At 44.3% G+C, this 18,006-nt stretch overlaps 2 protein-coding genes across 8 annotated transcripts in view; one reads left to right on the forward strand and one right to left on the reverse strand.

Moving 5' to 3' along the window:
* Positions 1–8,391: 8,391 nt before the first annotated feature.
* Positions 8,392–9,970, reverse strand: LOC123283863 (serine/arginine repetitive matrix protein 1-like). Its single transcript, XM_044766383.2, has 2 exons — positions 9,318–9,970; positions 8,392–8,675 (listed from the first exon to the last, which is right to left on the reverse strand). Exons 1-2 carry the CDS (start codon positions 9,968–9,970, stop codon positions 8,426–8,428), a joined length of 903 nt encoding a protein of 300 aa, XP_044622318.1. The 3' UTR covers positions 8,392–8,425.
* PPP3CA (protein phosphatase 3 catalytic subunit alpha) overlaps positions 8,870–18,006 on the forward strand; it is a 284,698-nt gene continuing 275,561 nt past the window's right edge. For 2 of the 7 annotated variants that reach the window (XM_044766382.2, XM_070505279.1), the window contains exon 1: positions 9,704–10,438. In XM_044766382.2, the coding sequence (XP_044622317.1) occupies positions 10,381–10,438 (58 nt within the window). In that variant the 5' untranslated portion in view covers positions 9,704–10,380. Of the gene's footprint in view, positions 9,104–9,703; positions 10,439–10,825; positions 11,262–18,006 lie in introns of those variants that run through there. The other 5 variants (XM_070505277.1, XM_070505278.1, XM_070505289.1 and 2 more) reach the window with 4 other exon arrangements.

The following is an 18,006-nucleotide window of genomic DNA, read 5'->3' on the forward strand; positions in this document are numbered from 1 at the left end:
ACAGACTCCTGGCTGGCTGGCAACTCGGGCAAGAGCTGATGCTGCACTTTTGAAGTAGAATTCCTCTTTCTCCAGGAAACCTCAGTCTTTACTCTTCAGGCCTTCAACTGATTGGATGCGGCCCATCTACATTATTGAGGGGAATCTCCTTACTTAAAGTCAATTGGTTGTAGATCTTAACCACATCTACAGAATTCCTTCACAGCAACACCTAGACTAGTGTTTGGTTAAATAACTGGGTATTATGGCCTAGTAAGGTTGACACAAAAGACTACCCATCACACTATAGGCCTGACAAAGTAAGAAGAGGAAAAGTGTGTTTTGCTGTGTCAAAATAGTACCAAAACATGGCTTTCACAGAACTGCTTGGTATTTCTGCAGTATAATAAGTTTGCATATTGTGAAGCTCGTCACATGAACTTCCTAGTTAGGCAGAGACTCACAAAAATAAACTATATATGTGTTGTATCTACACATAGGTATATTCGTTTTTCCAGGTAATCTGCTCACATCTTTGCAAATTAGAAAAGAACAGTGCTTCTAGCTTAGCTAAGACACATTAAAAGGGCGTTTTTTTCCAGTCCAGTTTGTGTAATATTAATAAGCATCAACCATTGCCCCACACTGCCCATCTCCAGAGGCACCAGAGTGCCGAGAGTGAGGGGGCCAAGTCTTGGCCTAAGAGACAGCCAGCAAGACTCCAAGCAGCAGTAGCAATGCGGGGAATCCGGTGAAGGACCGCAAGGCCCAGGGAAGTCATCGTAACATCCAAAGTGGCCCAAGTGGAGTGTATTGGCTTCAGTCCAGTGGAGGCTGTGCGAGAGGGATGGAAGGAGAGGTTCAAGACAAGGAGATCAGGAGCCACAGTCATGCAGGAGGATCTCGGCAGGTAAGACAGAAATAAGACACATGCCCTAGTCACTGGGTGTCGAACAGTCGCATGGAAGACCCATAGGGTTAGATGGGTTACTTAGAAATCTAATTGGCATTACTGTCCTTCGTAAATATTTGGTCTCTCTCTAACTTTGGACATGTGGGAGGATCTGTCCCTCTTGAAATGAGGTGTGGCCAAATGAGGAGTCCGGCCAATGCGATGTGAGTGTGGTCTTTCATGAGGATGACTTCCAGGCAGCAGTGCTTCATTGCTGAAGCTTGGCTCTCCAGGGCTCCCCTTCCCAGCTGGTGATGGTGAGAGCACACGCTGAAGTGGGTGCTGGCTGCTCGTCTGATTGAAGGAGGCTGGAATGCTGGGTCAGCATACGGGGAACTGCTGCCCCACAGGGTGGCCGAGACCTGCACAGGACTTCAAACTTTGTTCAGCTCCTGAGATGTTTCTACTTTTCCTGCAGCATAGCCTATAACCTACCTGCCTGATGGTGACTTGGAAACAATTAAATAGCTCCAAAATTTACCAAGACTCCGTAGTCTCTGTCTCCACTCACACTGTTTTGCTCCTTTTTTAATGTTTGGCATTGGGTGTGCTACAGAAAAACTGGAACGGGCAAGGATGGGAGTGTATTGTTGTTATTTTTTGGATGAAGAAAAGGATTTCTATAAGGACCAGAAAGTGTCAACTTTCGAAAACCTACCTAGGGCACGGAGGAACCATCTTAGCTGCTCTTTTTGTGTTCTGTGTGATTTAGTAAGCAGTCTTCGGGTTGTAAGGAATGTAACTCTTAAACCAGCTCTACAAAACAGGGTGTATTGTAAGGATATTGAGGGGTCCCATAAACCCAGGAAAAATTCAAACAATCGTGTCTTAGGAAGGACAAAAAGGAAAACAGATTTAGGAATCTCTTTCAGGCTGGCCCTGTGGCCGAGTGGTTAAGTTTGCGCGCTCCCCTTTGGCGGCCCAGGGTTTCACTGGTTTAGATCCTGGGTGCGGACTTAGCACTGTTCATCAGGCCATGCTGAGGCGACACCCCACATGCCATAACTAGAAGGACCTACAACTAGAATATACAATGATGTACTGGGGGGCCTTAGGGAGAAGAAGAAGGAAAAAAACCAAGAAGATTGGTAACAGATGTTAGCTCAGGGCCTATCTTTAAAAATATGGAATCTCTCTCTGTCTTCTCTCTTCTTGTTTCACCCCTGCTAAATCTGACCTATGGTCGCTCTGGCTTGAATGGCTTCATCTGCTTACTCACCTTGCATGTGAATCCTTTGCTAGTGTCCATCTCAGTCCCAGACTGCAAGACCTTTCAGTCAAACAATACCACCAACTTTCCTCTGAATTTTTAAGGCAAGTTCTTCCCAGAGGGTACCAGATTAGCCTAGTTAACTTTTGCAACTTAGGTCAGGGAGGTTAAAGGTCAGCAGGCCTTAGGTGTCCTCTAGTTAGATGGTCGCCCTCCTGGGCCAATCCTCTGTGATGGCAGCAGTTGAATCTGTGAGCTGATGATCACTCAGCAGGTGCTGCGGCTGGGTATTTTATCTAAAACAGGGCTGTGGGCAGGACAGGCACTCTAAAGCACATCTAGCACAATTTCCATGACTGTCTTGATTTCTTTGGGCTGGGTGTCAGGGACACCCTGGAAAAAAGAAGGAAATTCTTTTGAGGGACTGTTTCTAAACAACCATAACTCAATCCCTGCCCACTTCTTCCCTAAAAATTGCTAATGTCTGGCCTAACTTACCACCAGGGAGTAACTTAGATGTCGCAAACAATAGAACCCTTTGTGTGTTTGGAGAGCAAGGAGCTATGAGTCATCCCTGCCCGCCCCTGGATTTACTCCGTGAGGGAGGTGAGAGACACACCTCATGCTCAACCTGCGCTCCTGAACCCCCATTCCGCTTCGAATCCTGAAGGCCTGCGTCAACTCCCTTTACTCTATGAAAGTGGATTTCGTAACTTAAAAAAATTTAAGCATGAATTTTAATTTTTTCCTAAAATTCTTTGAAATGTTTCTTTCTTCCCTCCTACCCAGTTGTATTGAGATATAATTGACATATTGCATAAGTTGAAGGTGTACAGCGAGATTTGATATTTGTATATATCGCAGAATGTTTATCACAATAAGATTAATTAACATCCATCACCTCACATTAGGACTTTTAAGATTTACTGTCTTAGTACCTTTCAAATATACAATACAGTGTTATTAAGCCCAGTTACCATGCTGTACTTTAGATCCCCAGAGCTCATGTATCTTATAACTGGAAGTTTGTATTTCTTGACCACCGTCACCTAATTCCCTGACTTCCCACCCCCTTGAAATGTTTATTTCAGCTATTGAGAAAATCAGAAAAACTAAGGTGGCTAGCATTGTAGGCAAATACTCCTTCTTTAGACACACATTTATTAAGTGCCTAGCTGTGCTAGGCATACTATAGGCACTGAAAATTCAAATGGAAACAAGACAAAGTCCCTGCTTGTAAGGATCATAACATCCAGTTGCGAGAAGACAGATAAACACGTCACACCCATAGCACACCCACACGTGTAACGTCAATAATTACACACACGAACAAGGAGCTAAGTCAGTATAAATGGGCAGAAAACGATGAGGTGCTATCTTAGGTAGGTATAAAGACTGCTTTGTTAAGATCACCAGTGATCTTTCATCAAAACCAATAGCCGATTCTCAGTTGTCATTTTACTCAACCCACCAGCATTGTTGACACAACCTCAGAGACACACCTTTCTCCCCCAGAGGCTGCCCCTTTCAGTCAGCTTTGCTGGTCCCTGCTCTTCTCCCTACCCTCTAACTGAAGTCAAGTACTACTACTAAGATGCCATGACTCCCAGCATTATACATCACCAGCCTGGCTCTCTCCTCTCGAGTCCAGACTCACATATCCAACTATGTACATGCTGTCTCCACTTCATGCACAATATCCATCTCAAAGTTAACATGTCTAAAACTAGTTTTAGGTCTTCTCCACAGGATATGCTCTCCATTTCCAAAGTTCCTTTTCTTAGGAAGTGGTAACTCCATCTTCCATTGCTCAGACCTAAAACCTTGGAGTTTTTGGTTTCTCTTTTTTATTTTCCCACAGTTTCTATCCAAACCATGGGCAAATCTGTTAGCTCTACTTTTAAAATATATTTGGAATCAGATACTTCTCACCACTTCTTTCTAAATGCTGTAATCCAAACCACTTTACCTCTAGCCTGGATTATGACACTAGTCTCTTATGTGGTCTTCCCATTTCTACCCCTGTTCCCTTCCCACCACTACAGCCAGAGTCAGTTCGTACAAGAGTGACCATTTTCTTTAAGCTTAAATCATATCATATCACTTTCCTAATAAAATACCTCTCATTTCAGCAGAACAACATTCAGAATCTTTTCTATGGTCTACAGGGCCCTGTATGATCTGACCTTACTTCATCTCTCTGACCTCATCTTGTACCACTCTTTCTAGTTCACTGTACTCCAGCTATATTGGTCTCCTTTGACAATTAGAAATGTCAAACAGACTCTTACTTCAGGGCCTTTGCACATGCTGTTCCTTTAACCTGAAACTCTCTGTTTCTAGATAGCTGCATAGATATTGCCCTCACTTCATTCGAATCTCTGTTGAAATATCACCTTCTCAGAGAGGTCTCCCCTAACCCATCTGTGTACGACAACGAGTAGCCTCCCTTTGCCCCTTGCTCCTTCCAGTGCCCTTACCACTGAACTTTATTTTTATGCTTATCACTTAGTCCAGCTGACACATCATGTGTATGTGAGCAATTGCTTTTGATCGTTCCTTTTTAACATCTGTCTCTCCTCTCTAGAATGTAAGGTTTATGAGGGGAGAGACTTTGTTTTTTTCATGCTATATTCCCAGTATATGTATATGTGTAGGTGTTCAATAAATGTCTGTTGAATACACGCTTTCCAATAACCATGAATACTAGCAAAACAAAACCTCACTAGTTATAAGTAAATGGAAAGATGGCTAGTCTGAGTGCAAGATTCTTTTCTAATTGAAGAACAAATACTTGCAAACTCATGGATTTTCAATCAATGATGGGCAAAACTTACTTCCAGTAAAGTTAAATTTCTGCTAGCTTTGATGAGAGAAACTCATTTCTAATTACTGTATTGATTCTGTATACGCAAATGTGCTTTTAAAGCACTTGACAAACTTTCTCCTAAATTGCTTGGCCAGGTCTGCTACAATTTGGTAGTCCTTTTAGTTTGATTACTAAGCCTTTTGCTATTGTTGTTGAAGTTGCCTCAAAGGACTTCAAATGTAAATTTCAGCTCATTTCAGATCAGATATTCTGAAATTCTGAGTTCAGAGAAGCCAAAATACATAAAATTTTACAGCATGAATATTTCTTGGATGTTCAATAGCACATAGATAGCTATGTTAAATGTAAACATTTATGACTTGGCACCATTAATCTATTCACAATTTTAAAATTAATAATAAAATTAGAATATAGGAGAAAGGGTTAAGATTTCTCTCCTGCGTGTGTATATATATGTATAAGTATATGCTATTATTAATATGCATGTTAGTAATATTGAAATGTCCCTGAGAGCAGGGACTGTGGTACTTGGCCTAGTAATGGATGCCAATACATTTTTAAATTTTAAATTTAAATTTTAAAATGCACTCAGCAAAATCTGTTGAGCACCTACTCTGTGACCAGAACTGTGATATAAGATGAAGATACAAATACAAATAAAACAATACAAATATATGTTTATTAAGTTGAAATGAATAATGATCACACATAGTCTTGCCAAATTTTTTGTAAAATATATCCTCTCCATATTAGACAGAGTATACAATTACATGAGGTATAGTTTGGTCCCTGATGGAAAAAAATTAAATTTATTCCTGAATACATTTGGTATAACAATTTTTCATGTTCTTTGAGAAATAACTTTTCTAAATGAGTAAAATTGCCTCCTGAAAAAAACAAGACTCAATAACATTTCAAGAGCAATCCAAAAAGATAAACAACAAAAAGCTGCCTTGGAATGCATGCCTCAGGAGAGCCAAACCCAGACGCTCTTATTCAACTCTTAATGTCAAAATGATAGTCAATTCATCCAGGAACCAAAGGAAGGCCAAAATTTTAAAAGAGGTTCTTCTCAAAACAGGATATAAAATACAATATCTTCATTTTTTTTTCTTAAAAAAAAAGCCTCTAGATATAGCAGAGCACCAATAGCAAGCTAAAATATCATTCATGTACTATGATTTGCACCAATGGAGGTGAGCTGTGACTTGGAACGTCTGAATGCATAGATAATTCCAAATCCTCAATATTTTCTCTTTCTTTCCACATATTTATTTTCCTAATTAGTTTTGGTGAAATGAATAGTAAAATTAGTTTGCTTTCTCCAATAGCGAGAAGAAGTAGCACCTTAAACCTAAATGTTTGCAAAGATAATATATGTACAATTCTTGTAAGACAAGACTTTGAGATCCTTGAATGAAGGGACTAGATCTCTGAATCCTTTACTCTATACATTATGCACCATTTAGCACAGTACCTTGCACAGGTGTTCAAAACACAACTGGTAAATGAATAATTCATTTACAAAAAGACCAAAATTTGATGCTCATGTATTAAAAGAAATATTTTTAATCTTCTGGAAGTTCTGTTATATAACAGATATACAGTAATTCTGGATTTTACTTTTTGAACGAATATAATAAATAACTTCTGTGTATTAGTTTGGTAATACTAACTACCCTAGCAAACATATCCCCAAATTTCAATGCAGCAACACAATAAAAGTTGATTTCTTCTTTGTGTAAAGTCTAATGCAGATTTTCCTAGTAGGTAGGCAGCATTCATCTATGTGGTAATTCAGACACTCAGCTCTTTCCATTTGGGGTTATGCCTTTCCCTGGGTCCTAGAAACCTCTGCATTCAGCTAAAGGCTAGGCGCCCATGGGCTGGTGAACGTACATTTGATGCTTAACTGCCTTGGCTCGAATGTGATGAAACACTTAAGCCCATTGACCAGAACTAGTCACAAGGACCTACTTAGATGCAAGCAGGGGCAGGCCAGGCAACGGAATTCCTTCCTGGGCAGATGCTTCCCAGAGAGAAGTATACTAAGAAAGGAGAAATACATTTTTTTAGTACAGCAAGTTGTTTCTTGCCAAGATTTTTTTGTCTTTTCTCTTTTTGTGTTCTTCAGAAGCAGAGGATATTGTTAATGTCAGCATTCAGGAATTGCAGTAACTTCTTGAAAATGTAAATTCCAGGTGTAAGGTAATCTTATGGAAGTGGTAATATAATCAAGGACTACGTGGGCAGTCTAACAGGATTAAAAAAAACGGCAGTAGCAGATAGCAGGACATCTGAAAAAATCTCAATAAGAAAGATGATTTGGCTATTGCAGTACGCCAGGTATGTGGACATGGTTAGTCCCCGGGTTGAATTTTGTTTAAGATGTGCCTGTGCTGCAATTGTATGGAACCACACGCATGCCTAACAGGTACCTGGTGATAATTAGATGACTTGTAAAGTGATTATGATTCATGACTTTTTTCCCACACATACCTCAGCTAGGAGGTGCCCTAGACTTGTAGCGGACTGAAGGGTGTGCCTCAAAGGTGTGCCTTTATTTCCTATCTGTATCATAAAACTTTTCTATGGTGCTGACATTTTAAGCCTTCTGATCTTGGTTCAAAGATGTTTTTCCTAAACCTGAAAAGTGAGTCCAAATAACGGTGGGAACTGCATCTCTGTTTGCGACATGTGGGAGAGAACATTGTGGCCTTGGAAGTGAGCATCCCTGAACAGGGTTTCCTCTCTTGCCTCAAGCAGGCTCTCTTCTTCACCCACAGGTCTTGGCATCCTTGCCTCCCTCTGTGCCATCTGGCCAGGGACCAACTTCCCAAATCTGCCTTAGCAACTAGCCCTGCTGTGCTCAGGAGGCTGTTTTCAACAAGCTCTTCTTGAGGCAAAACAGCAGTCTCTCAGAGCTCAAATTTTACGACAGTTCTACTGGACTCTAGGCTTTATTCAGGGCAAGGACCATTTAAAAATACCACCCCCTGCTCCCAGACAAATTATCTACCATAGTGTCTGGCATATAAAAGGAGCACAATCCATATTTATTAAATGTACTATCTGCCTAATTACCACACACTATCCTGCGGTTGCAAGCTGGGCAGCAAAATCTTGGAGCCAGAGGCACACACCCCGCATGGTCTCCTTTTGCTAGGAGCCCTCCACAGAGGCTCACCTGCCTTCCAGTGTGAACTCCTATTCTTTGCAGGCCACACTGTTCAAGCCACACTCCAGCGCCATCAGTTAATTCCTAAACCTTATTTCCAAGTGTTAATTTTAATCTAATCCCTGTCCCCAAAACACTTCTGGCTCCATCTCCTAGCTCCCTAAGTCTTTCATTAGGCCTTTTACTGGGCTCATGGTCCAATCCAGAAAACAGGAAAAACCTGATATTGAAGGAATTTGGAAATAAAACAGGAAGGATGAAGGGTGAGAAATTTATTCAGCTCTCTCCATTATTCCCAAAGAGGCTCCAACCTCCTGGCTCGTCCTTGGCGTTGCGGTTAGTCTGCGAGGGTCTGTGCGGAGGTGACCTTCTGGCAGAGGGGGAGACCTGCTCCTCATTCCGTGGCGCGGCAGGCAGGTCAGAGAGGAGATCTGGGCTACTGTCACTCTGTGGCCTCCCGCATCCCGCATTCTTTCCTTTGGTCTCCTTCCAACGCGAGTGCCGATCCACCGTGGGCTTCGAGGCCCTGCAGGCATCGGGAGCACCAAGTGGGTGTCGGGTGATTGGAAGCAGTGGGGAAGGGAGATGTGGTGTCACCAGTCCCGACCAGTGGCTGCGTGAGCGCGTGTGAACAGGGAAAAGGCGCCCCTCTCCGGCGTTTCTCCCGCCCTCTCATTTCTCCCTGGAGACCGGCAGGGCTGCCCCGGGTGACTCAGAGCTGCCCGGGGTGGCTTGGATGCCCGTCCCCATCCTCCTTGGAGAGCCTGCTTCCACGTCCCCTAGCGCCCCGCACACCCGCCACGTCCCCGGCCCTCGGCGCTCGAGGGCGGCCCCCTCCTCGGAAGGTGTGGGTGCATGGGTGGGAAACATTAATAACCACCACACCGCCCACAAAAAAGCCCCAACAGCAAAAACCACCGTACACTCATCACAGGCAGAGCCCGTCTCCCCAAGGTAAGCTGTTTATTCGTCGCCGATTTGGCGATGCCCCCAGGACAGCTGAGGCAGCGACAGCCGCGGTGCGGCGGCCCGAGCCCCCAGCGCTCTTCCTTCCCCCGCCCTCCCTCGGCCGCTCGCCCCACCCCTTCCCTTCTCCCCGCCTCCTCCCTTCGTGCCCTCTCGCGGGCCACGCACACACCCGGGACACCCTTGGCACCGGGCTACTCACACTGCGGCTGAGCCGGGCTGGCCTGGCACGGCTGCCAGCGCGGCCGGGGTGTGTGCGCGGGGCAGGGGCGGAAGCCCAGTGGGTTGGGGTGGAGCCCCTCTCCTCCCAGCGCGACCCCCCGCCCATTCTCCTTCCCTAATCCCAGCCTTGCAGCCACACTGACACCTGAGCGGGGACCGGGCGGGGGAGGAGCACGCCCGCCCGACTGGCCGCGGAGAAAACAGCGCGCGGGGCGGGGACGGCGCGGCAGGGGGCGGGGCGAGCGGGGAGGCCGTGAGTGACGCGCGCGCCAGCCAACGAGCGCCCGCAGCTCCGACGTCGGGGCGGGAGCGGGTGGGCTCCGCGGGGAGGAGGCGGCGGCCGGGGCGCGGGAGGCGGGGGCCGGCAGGAGGAAGGGGCGGAGGCGGCGGTGGAGGCGGGCGCGGTGGCGGCGGCGGCGGGGAGGTTGCGCCGGGACTGTCTGCCGAGCTCCGCCGCTGTGCCTGTGAGTGAAGGCGCGCGGGCGGCGGAGGGGAGCGTGGCGAGCGCGGAGCGGGACGTCTCCGGCGGCTGCGGACGGCGGCGCTCGGTGTGGGGAAGCAGCGGCGGCGGCGGCAGCGGCGGCCGCCTTTCCGCCGCCGGGGACGCCGAGGCGCGGCTGGTGGCACTGACATCGCGGCCCTGCCTCTCCTCGCTCGCCCCCGGCCCTCCCCATGTGATCGGCTTTAATCCCGGCAGTGTGCGCGCGTGGGGCTCCATTCCGCGGTGCCCGGTCTCCGCGCCAGGGTGGGTGCTCGGTTGCGCTCCTCCTCCCCATCCCCCTTCCCCCAAGAATAAAAGAAGAAGCGAGAGGCGTGCTCGGAAAATAAATAAATAACCACCACACGCGCGCAGCCCGGAGCGGAGTCGGCGGGGCTGGCGGCGGCGGCGCGCGCGGAGAAGGCAGCAACTTTCCAGCCGCTCGGCGCGGAGCTCCCGGCGAGCGGCGTGCAGCGCGGCGGCGCGGAGGGTCTGGCCCGCCGGTCCGGTCGGGGTGTGCAGTCGGACGGACGAGCAGCGCGTCGCTGTGCTCCGGCGGCTGGAGATGTCCGAGCCCAAGGCAATTGACCCCAAGTTGTCGACGACCGACAGGGTGGTGAAAGGTAAGCTGCGCGCCCCGGCGCCCGGGGGCCGTGCCGCAGCTCCCGGCGGCTCGCGCCCCTCCCCCGCCCCGGCTTCTGCTCCGGCCGCCGACCTTCTAGGATATTGTGCAACCCTGGAGCCTCTCCCACGCGCGCCCTGCCCCCACGCCACCCACCCGCCCCGCGGGGGGCATTTTTGCGGACGGGGGCGTCGCTTGGCAAATGGCTGAGCCGCGGGGAGGCGGCGGCGGGGGTGGCGGCGGCGGGAGGGGGCGCCCGGGGGTGGTTGCTGGCAGGGTGTAGCTGCTGTGACAGAAATAGGAAGTGGGTGGCTGCTGCAGGCTTGCATGGGATCGGGTTTATGGTTTTTTTTGCAGAGGGAGGGGTGATTTATGGCTTTTAAAAAATTAATGTGGCATTTTTATGTGGCCGTGGCTCTCCGCCGGCCGCCTCGCTCGGGCAGGGCTCCCTCCGCGCCCCCTCCCCCTCGCCCGCGCCCTGGAAGGGCCTGCACAGCGCTCGCGAGAGCGCGGGGGAGCGCGGGGGAGCGGGGCGGGGGAGGGGGCGACCGGGGCACCGCCCCCGCCTGGGATTCCCCCGCGGGCCCTGGCCGCGCGCCCCGGCGCCCCCGGTGCCCCCGCCGGCCCGTCAGGCGCTTGCCAGGTCCGCGTGGAGCACACCTCCCGGGGTGACCTCGCCCGCGCGCCCCCTCCCTGCTCCGGGACCCCCTCGTCCACGGGCTGGTGGATTCCTGAGGCTGGCCCTCCTCCCCTGCCCGGGGATCGCAGACCCCTGGCGGGGATGGCTCTGGGGTTTCTGGTGAAGAGAAGCCGGGATGCGTGGGGTGAGCAACGGAACAGGCAGTGTCGCGCGGTGGGCGTCCGCCGTCCTCGTTGTTTTCTGTGTGGAGTGGGGGAGGAACCGTGCTACGAATCCTGGAAGGACGAGACAGCAGAGCAGATCATCCAGGATTAAGTAGTATCCCTCATTCCTGGGTCAGGACTCCAGAGCAAAGCAGGGACGGGCTTGGGCTAGGCGCGGAGCTGGCCTCTGAAATTGGAAAGAGAGAGAGAGAGTGTGTGTGTTGTATGTAGAACAGAGATAGGATCTAATGTGGCCAGAGCATGCAACTAGAGCGCAAGGCAATAAAGTCATTTGCACCATGAGCACTTAGTGAAGTAACCCAGCAGCCTAAAGACTAGGATGCATAAGTTCTTCTGGGGCTTTGAAACTATTCATCGCTCCATTCAGGTTTGCTCAGTTTTTAAAGTAATGCGCGTGTTCGTTCGTGGTGATGGGAGAAATTGTGTTCTCTTTTTTAAGAAACAGAGAATAAATATCTTCTTTTGTGTTGGTTATATTAGAACCATTCCTGGTTCAGTGCAGTATTCATACACCTAAGAAAATAGGAAATACCTCTGCAAATATGACTTGAAATAGGACTACGGATGCACAGTTATTCTTTCTGCAGGTGTGGATCCTCATGTCAACAGTCAGTTCACATTCATTCAGCAGAACTATGTTTTGTATTAAGGGCTTTTTGTTGACGTTTTCAAAAATTAAGACTCTGCTGAAATAGAGACCAACAAGTCTCTCTCTAGTGTGTGCTGTTTAGGTGTAACTCCAGTCTGTATGTTACGACCACCTGTTTTCAAAACAATTAATGTAAAGCTTACAATTCAAATGATAGCAGTAAACGTGTCTGCAGTTAAATAAAAAACAGTCGTGTGCACATAAGGTCATGTTCCTTATTTTAAATCACAAGTGTGGATTCTTAATGTAAATGTAAAATTGTCATCAAGCGAAGAATGTAAAAATAATTGTTCGTACGTTCTGGCTAGGTGTCTTTACTAGTTAATGTGAAAGAGCCCATTCAACCATTCCATGGCCATTTCATCTTGCTTTCTTCCAACGCAATATTATAAATATTATTATAAATGGCTTTTCATTGTAAGGGTACCTATCCACCCATAATTCCACAAATCTGGTTTGCATATTTTTGCAGAACTGATTTGCAAGTGTGGGTAATATACTCAAAATAGGAAAAATTAAGTATGTATTTGTTTTGATACAGATCTTGATGTGAAATTTTAAATGTGAAATTTAGAAAAAAGTTTTGTTGCTGAATCCTGATCCTAAGATGGACACACTCTTCCTATTTCTCCTATGCTTTCTTATAGACTTTATGTTGTTGGCTTTTTAAAATACTGGATTAAACATTTTGTCACACATATGAGTTTTACGATTATTTGAGATAATTTTGATTATCAGTCTTCTATGAAATAGCACTTCCCTTTGAATATGAGTAGGAAGTACAGATATACTGAATGGAAAAGAGAATACCAAATGATTTTTCATTTTTACGAGAATTAGATAATACATAGTTCACGAAAACATGACTTTACGCTAAATTTTGTTAGAACTTCTTGTCAGCGGTCTGAAATTGACTTATTCTTTAATGCAGTAAAGGGTATCTTTGGCAAAACTTATGAGCTTTTTAAGCTTTCTCTCTTTTCGCAGTGTACAGATAGTAGTATTTGCTTATGTACGGAAGTGAGAAATATTTTGGATCATTATCACCATGGCATGCCATGGCGTTTGTTCAGAGTCATCTTCATTAGTGTGACCTGGCTTTTGTTGTTTAACAAATTGCTTTTTACAAATAAAGCTGTGCTTGTGGTTTTGTTTGCAGTAGTATGATGATGTGTTGGCTTTCTTGGTTTGTACTTCCAGAATGCAACTTTAGAAAGGTGGATTGAGTTTGTTTCAACTCATTCTGCAATTTTTCAGGTTTGCAGCATCTTCTGGAGTGTGTTCAGAGTCCCTAATCAGTTTTCTAAACCTTAAAAATGAAAGGGAATGGCAGCATTGAGGATGAAAAGCATTCATTTACCTCAGGAAAAAGTTACTTCATTTAGCAAAATTGGTGCTGTTTCTTTTTGACTGTTCTTGGATAAAAACAATGGAAAGTGTAAAAATTCAGAGAAAATGTCTTGGTAATGCCATTTGTTGGAAATCAGAATAATTTGATCCATTTACTGTTTCACATTTTCTTTTAAAGCGACATTGCATAACTGTAAGGCAAAAGACCGAGTGTGATAAATGGAGGAATAACTGTTCCCCCTCGACACCCACATAGTCGGGTTTTTCCCTGCAGTGGTGCTCCGCAGGCCTCGTTCCAAACTTTGGCCTCTCTTCCTTTCTTCTTGCCTGTGTCTGCCTTGAACCCCTCGTCTGGTCTGGCCCTAAAATTGCCTCCTGGCTGTGGAGCTGTGCTGTGACCGTGAAATACTTGGAGGAGATTGAACTGTGTGATGAGTGCCTTGTGTTATGTCTCTTGCCTTTCCTTTTGTTCCCATCTCCAGGTATTTTGTAAGGGGCCTTCTGCCTTAACCCAAACTGATTTTAATGGTAGAAATTCCAGATGCCACGGCAGGTGGTTTTGAGGGATAAACTCCTGGGAGGAGTTTTGGGGAATTTCTCAAAAACTCTAGGTAGGGAACTCCAGTGCTGTGTGTCATTATTGCTTTTGGATGCAGCGAATGCAAAAAAGGAGTTGTCTTTCTCTGTATTGTCAGCTTATATACTATTCTGTAGACACAGTGCGTGTAGGGAAGTTCTGAAAACATATCTAAGATCGTATAAGCAAGAAGATGGTAGCTAAGTAAAATATTAAGTAAACAAGGATTTAAGCCAGCAGGGTTTCTAGTTGAGTGAAATTGGCAATACTACTTAAAAAGAAAACAAAAATATGCTACATCAGTGAAGTGTTGTGGTTGGATCTTGAAATGGAGTATTAAATAATGCCATTTCTTTGTGGTGTGTCAAGAAGAGCTCATTGTGAATTTATTTTACTGACGTTTGTTACTGTTGGTCGAGTTATTCCATGTATCTGGTTTTCCATTTGAGTATAATAAAACCTCCTTAATTCAGTGTCATTAATTGAAACCTACTGTGATTAAACATCAGTGCTTGGTGCTGAAGTTTACATCAGCACTGGATGTGGAGAAAGGGCTCTGCTAATCTAAGTTTTAGTACTATAAACAGCACCATTTGAGCATATATAGTGTGCTTAAGAGAACAAATTCTTTTCAGGACTTCGTGAACGACATGCAAATTAATGCTGTTACCTACAAATTAGATTGATCTGTTCATTAATATTTCCTTTCAGGATTTCTACTGTAAGATATAACACAAGAGCATTGTTTTCAGAACATTCTGTAAACTTAAGGCTTAAAGCAACAATTGAGACTGGGATTCAGAGAAATTCCAGTGATTCCAAAATGCCATTAATTAGAAGAATTAACATTTACAAAATAGTAGTTTTTGAGGAACTGTGGGGAAGAACCTCTACTTTAAACGAGTAATTCGTTGTAAGACGTCCGGTTAAAATGTGAAAAAAGTAACACCTTAGAATCTAGTTAAAAGTTTACTCCAACATTTGTTTATATTAGTTTAAAAATATGCCTTTTTAAAATGTTTCTTTATGACCTGTCTTTATTGTAATTTTAGAGATATGAAATATGACTTTGATAAACTGTACATTTGTAACTTTCATAATTGGTCTCTTGTGCTTTTCCTTATCTTTTTTGTGTCAGCTATGTGTAAAGTTGAAACTAATTATGAAACCAAATAAAGAATCCATTTAGAGTGACCTCATTGGTAAACAACATTTTTCTAGACATCCTCTCCTTTTAGCAAATCCAGTTAAATTACCATTTTGAAAGTTTTGTGAAACTATTGCACACCTCCAGAATTATAAAGAATGATGATGATTCATGATATGAAACTTTGATAAATACTAAAAAAAAATTTTGTCAGTTTTTTCAGCAACTTTTTGGTGTAGCATTCTCGATATTCAAGAGAGACAGAGTGATATTTTGAATTCCACCTTTCTTAATTCCACTGTTACCTATTACAGTGTCTCTGGCTACTTTCCCCGTACATAAAAGGGTAATCGTTGCACTCACTACTTGAGAACCAGAGGATCATTAAATGGGATTTGAGAGCCCGAGTGGTCATACTTGGTCTTCTTGCTTGGGCATGACAATTCAGTCAGTGCTGACATGGAATTACAAATGACAACGTGTTAGTGTATTCTCAGGGTCACTCAAGAGTAGTCAGAACCATTAATATTGAAATCCATAAATATCTTGGGTTGACAACAGTAGTTTATGGTGACGCTTACTTTATGGTTGAAGAAATGGAGAGAGAATAGATAGAACGGCCGGTCACAGGTGGGACCTGAAGGCAGGTAAGTGTCAGCAAATTCTTTCCTTTAGCAAAGGTGCTCTTCTCTCTTGAAAATCTGTTTGAAACTGTCACTTCTTTTCCTATATTTAAGATAATCACATTTTGTTTTGAATTTTGCTATACTGAATTACTAGCTATATAAAATAGCTTTATTAGGAGAAGCTTTTATGTCTCTGTATTTAGCAGAAATATAAAGTCTCATGATAAATGTTACAATCTGGTTTGATCTTGGCATGAGGTTCCTAACAGAAAACTGTTAAATGCTGTTTTCTATTCAGGTAAATACATGCACAGAAATAGAAGTAAGACAGTCTCCTGCTGAGGAGCTTTATTTACTTTTATTTTGAAGGGTGTTATGGTAAGTCTCTTTGGACTCATACTGTTGCTCTGGTTTGAGGGTTCCGTTAATTTCTAGAGGCAGCTCAAGTGAAAATGGCAGCCACTGCTGCTTCAGTGTTCCACTTCTTTTTTAAGGACAATCATCAGGTGGGAATGATATAGCCAGTGAAACAGGATTTCAGTCTGTAAACTAAGGCTTCAGTAGTCTGAACATTTTCAGCATTTTCAACCCATTTTATTTAGCACTATTTCCATCTCATGAATTCATCAAGCTGTGTTCATTGATAAACCGTCAATTTTATTTCATGTAAGAAGTAAAATAAAAAATTTCCTGTTTCTCTGGGGTTAGGTGTTCTGAATAATGGCTTAATCAGAGGGACTATCAGCTTGTGGGCCTAGACTATTGCTGCGATCTCAACTCTGTTTCACATAAATGTGCACTCAGGTAGGTGAAGCCTTGGATGTTAACAAAATGCAAACCCTGACTGAGGAAGCAGGAATTGTTTATTCAAATCCTGCATTTTTGGAATTAGATGGATCCTTTTGGAGACCATCCTAAAGAGGAATAGAACTTTGTTTTTCTTTTTTTATTCCCATAATCCATGCTTTTGCCTCACAGCAAAGGATATTACAAGTCTCCTTTAAAAAGATGGTCTGTCTGACTTTCTGTGAACTTCTGCTGCTTGCAACTGGAGATTCTGTGCATGTCTGCAAAGGAGGCGAGCAGGCAAGTCGACGTCAGAGATTTATGTTAGCAGCTGCTCCACATTGTGATGGACCGCCTTAAAATGTTTGTCAACTTCAGGTACTTTCTACAGTTATGAGACCAGAAGAATGATGGTTGATGTTTAAAGAGTTTTATTCATACGGAGCTAAACTGAGAAAACATTCCCATCAGCTCCGAGATTCTAAGACTTAAAGAGTCTCTATATAGCCCCAGTTATTTTTTTTGAGAGGAGCTACTACTGATTTAAAATGTTCAGTTGTCTCTCTGTAGCATTAGAATGTTTTAGAAATTCTAGTGTCTCAGTGTGTAAACTGTGTCTCCCAGGTGGCTGCATATACTTGGAAGTTACATAAAATTATTTGTTAACATGTGTCTTCAAAGTTTTAGTTTGAATAATTTGGTCATTGAGCTAATGGTGCCTAACTTAATGCCTTGATTATTATGCACTGAATAAATTCTTATGAATGATTGAGGCATTGCAAAGTTCTCATGTGCCTCAAACAATAAATGGAAACAAGTTACATGTTTATTTTGAGTACATTATGTTAAGTTCCGATTCTTTGTAAATGGTTCTGTGTGGTGACTGACTGGTGAATTGAAACGCTTTCTTCTTCAGCCGTATCAGGGAGTTGAGTATGAGAAGCAGGCATTAATAAGGTGACACAATTAGATTGAGGGCAGTTTTGTCGTTTGGTCATTTGGACTGGCTTTTTGTCAGTCCTTTTCAACTTAGCATATTAGCTTGAACTTGAAAGCTTTCTTTGTTTTTGTTGCATTTCTCCTTAGGCTGGTCAGTTTTTGACAAGTGAAAAAAGATATGTTAATCATTCAGTGTTTGATTTATGGGGTGATTTATATATTTTAATTATTGTCCAGACTTGGACTTGAAGAGAAAATGGCCTGGCAAATTTCATGAAAACCAAACCAAACCCTCTTCCTTTGTTTACATCTCAATTTATCATTTTCTGTAATGCTTTTGTAATCCAGAAATGCAGCCTTCTCCGACATAACCTCCTGCCCTCCTCTGGGCCCCAAAACGTCATTGGATGCCCTCCTGTGGGTGGACATCTGGGCTGTGACAAGTTAAAAAAGAAGTGGCAGCAACTCTGCTGACTCCTTGTATTCGCTAAGTGGGCTTTAAGCCATCCACTGACATTGTTTTTAAACATTTTGTAGGCTATGCCATTTTATCAAATTAAATTAAAAGCACTATGTGTTCTCTTAAAATGACAGAACCTGAGTTGGGACTTCAAGTTTGTGTTGTTGCTTT

The sequence above is a fragment of the Equus asinus genome, chromosome 3 (genome assembly GCF_041296235.1).
Source record: "Equus asinus isolate D_3611 breed Donkey chromosome 3, EquAss-T2T_v2, whole genome shotgun sequence".
Classification (NCBI taxonomy): domain Eukaryota; kingdom Metazoa; phylum Chordata; class Mammalia; order Perissodactyla; family Equidae; genus Equus; species Equus asinus.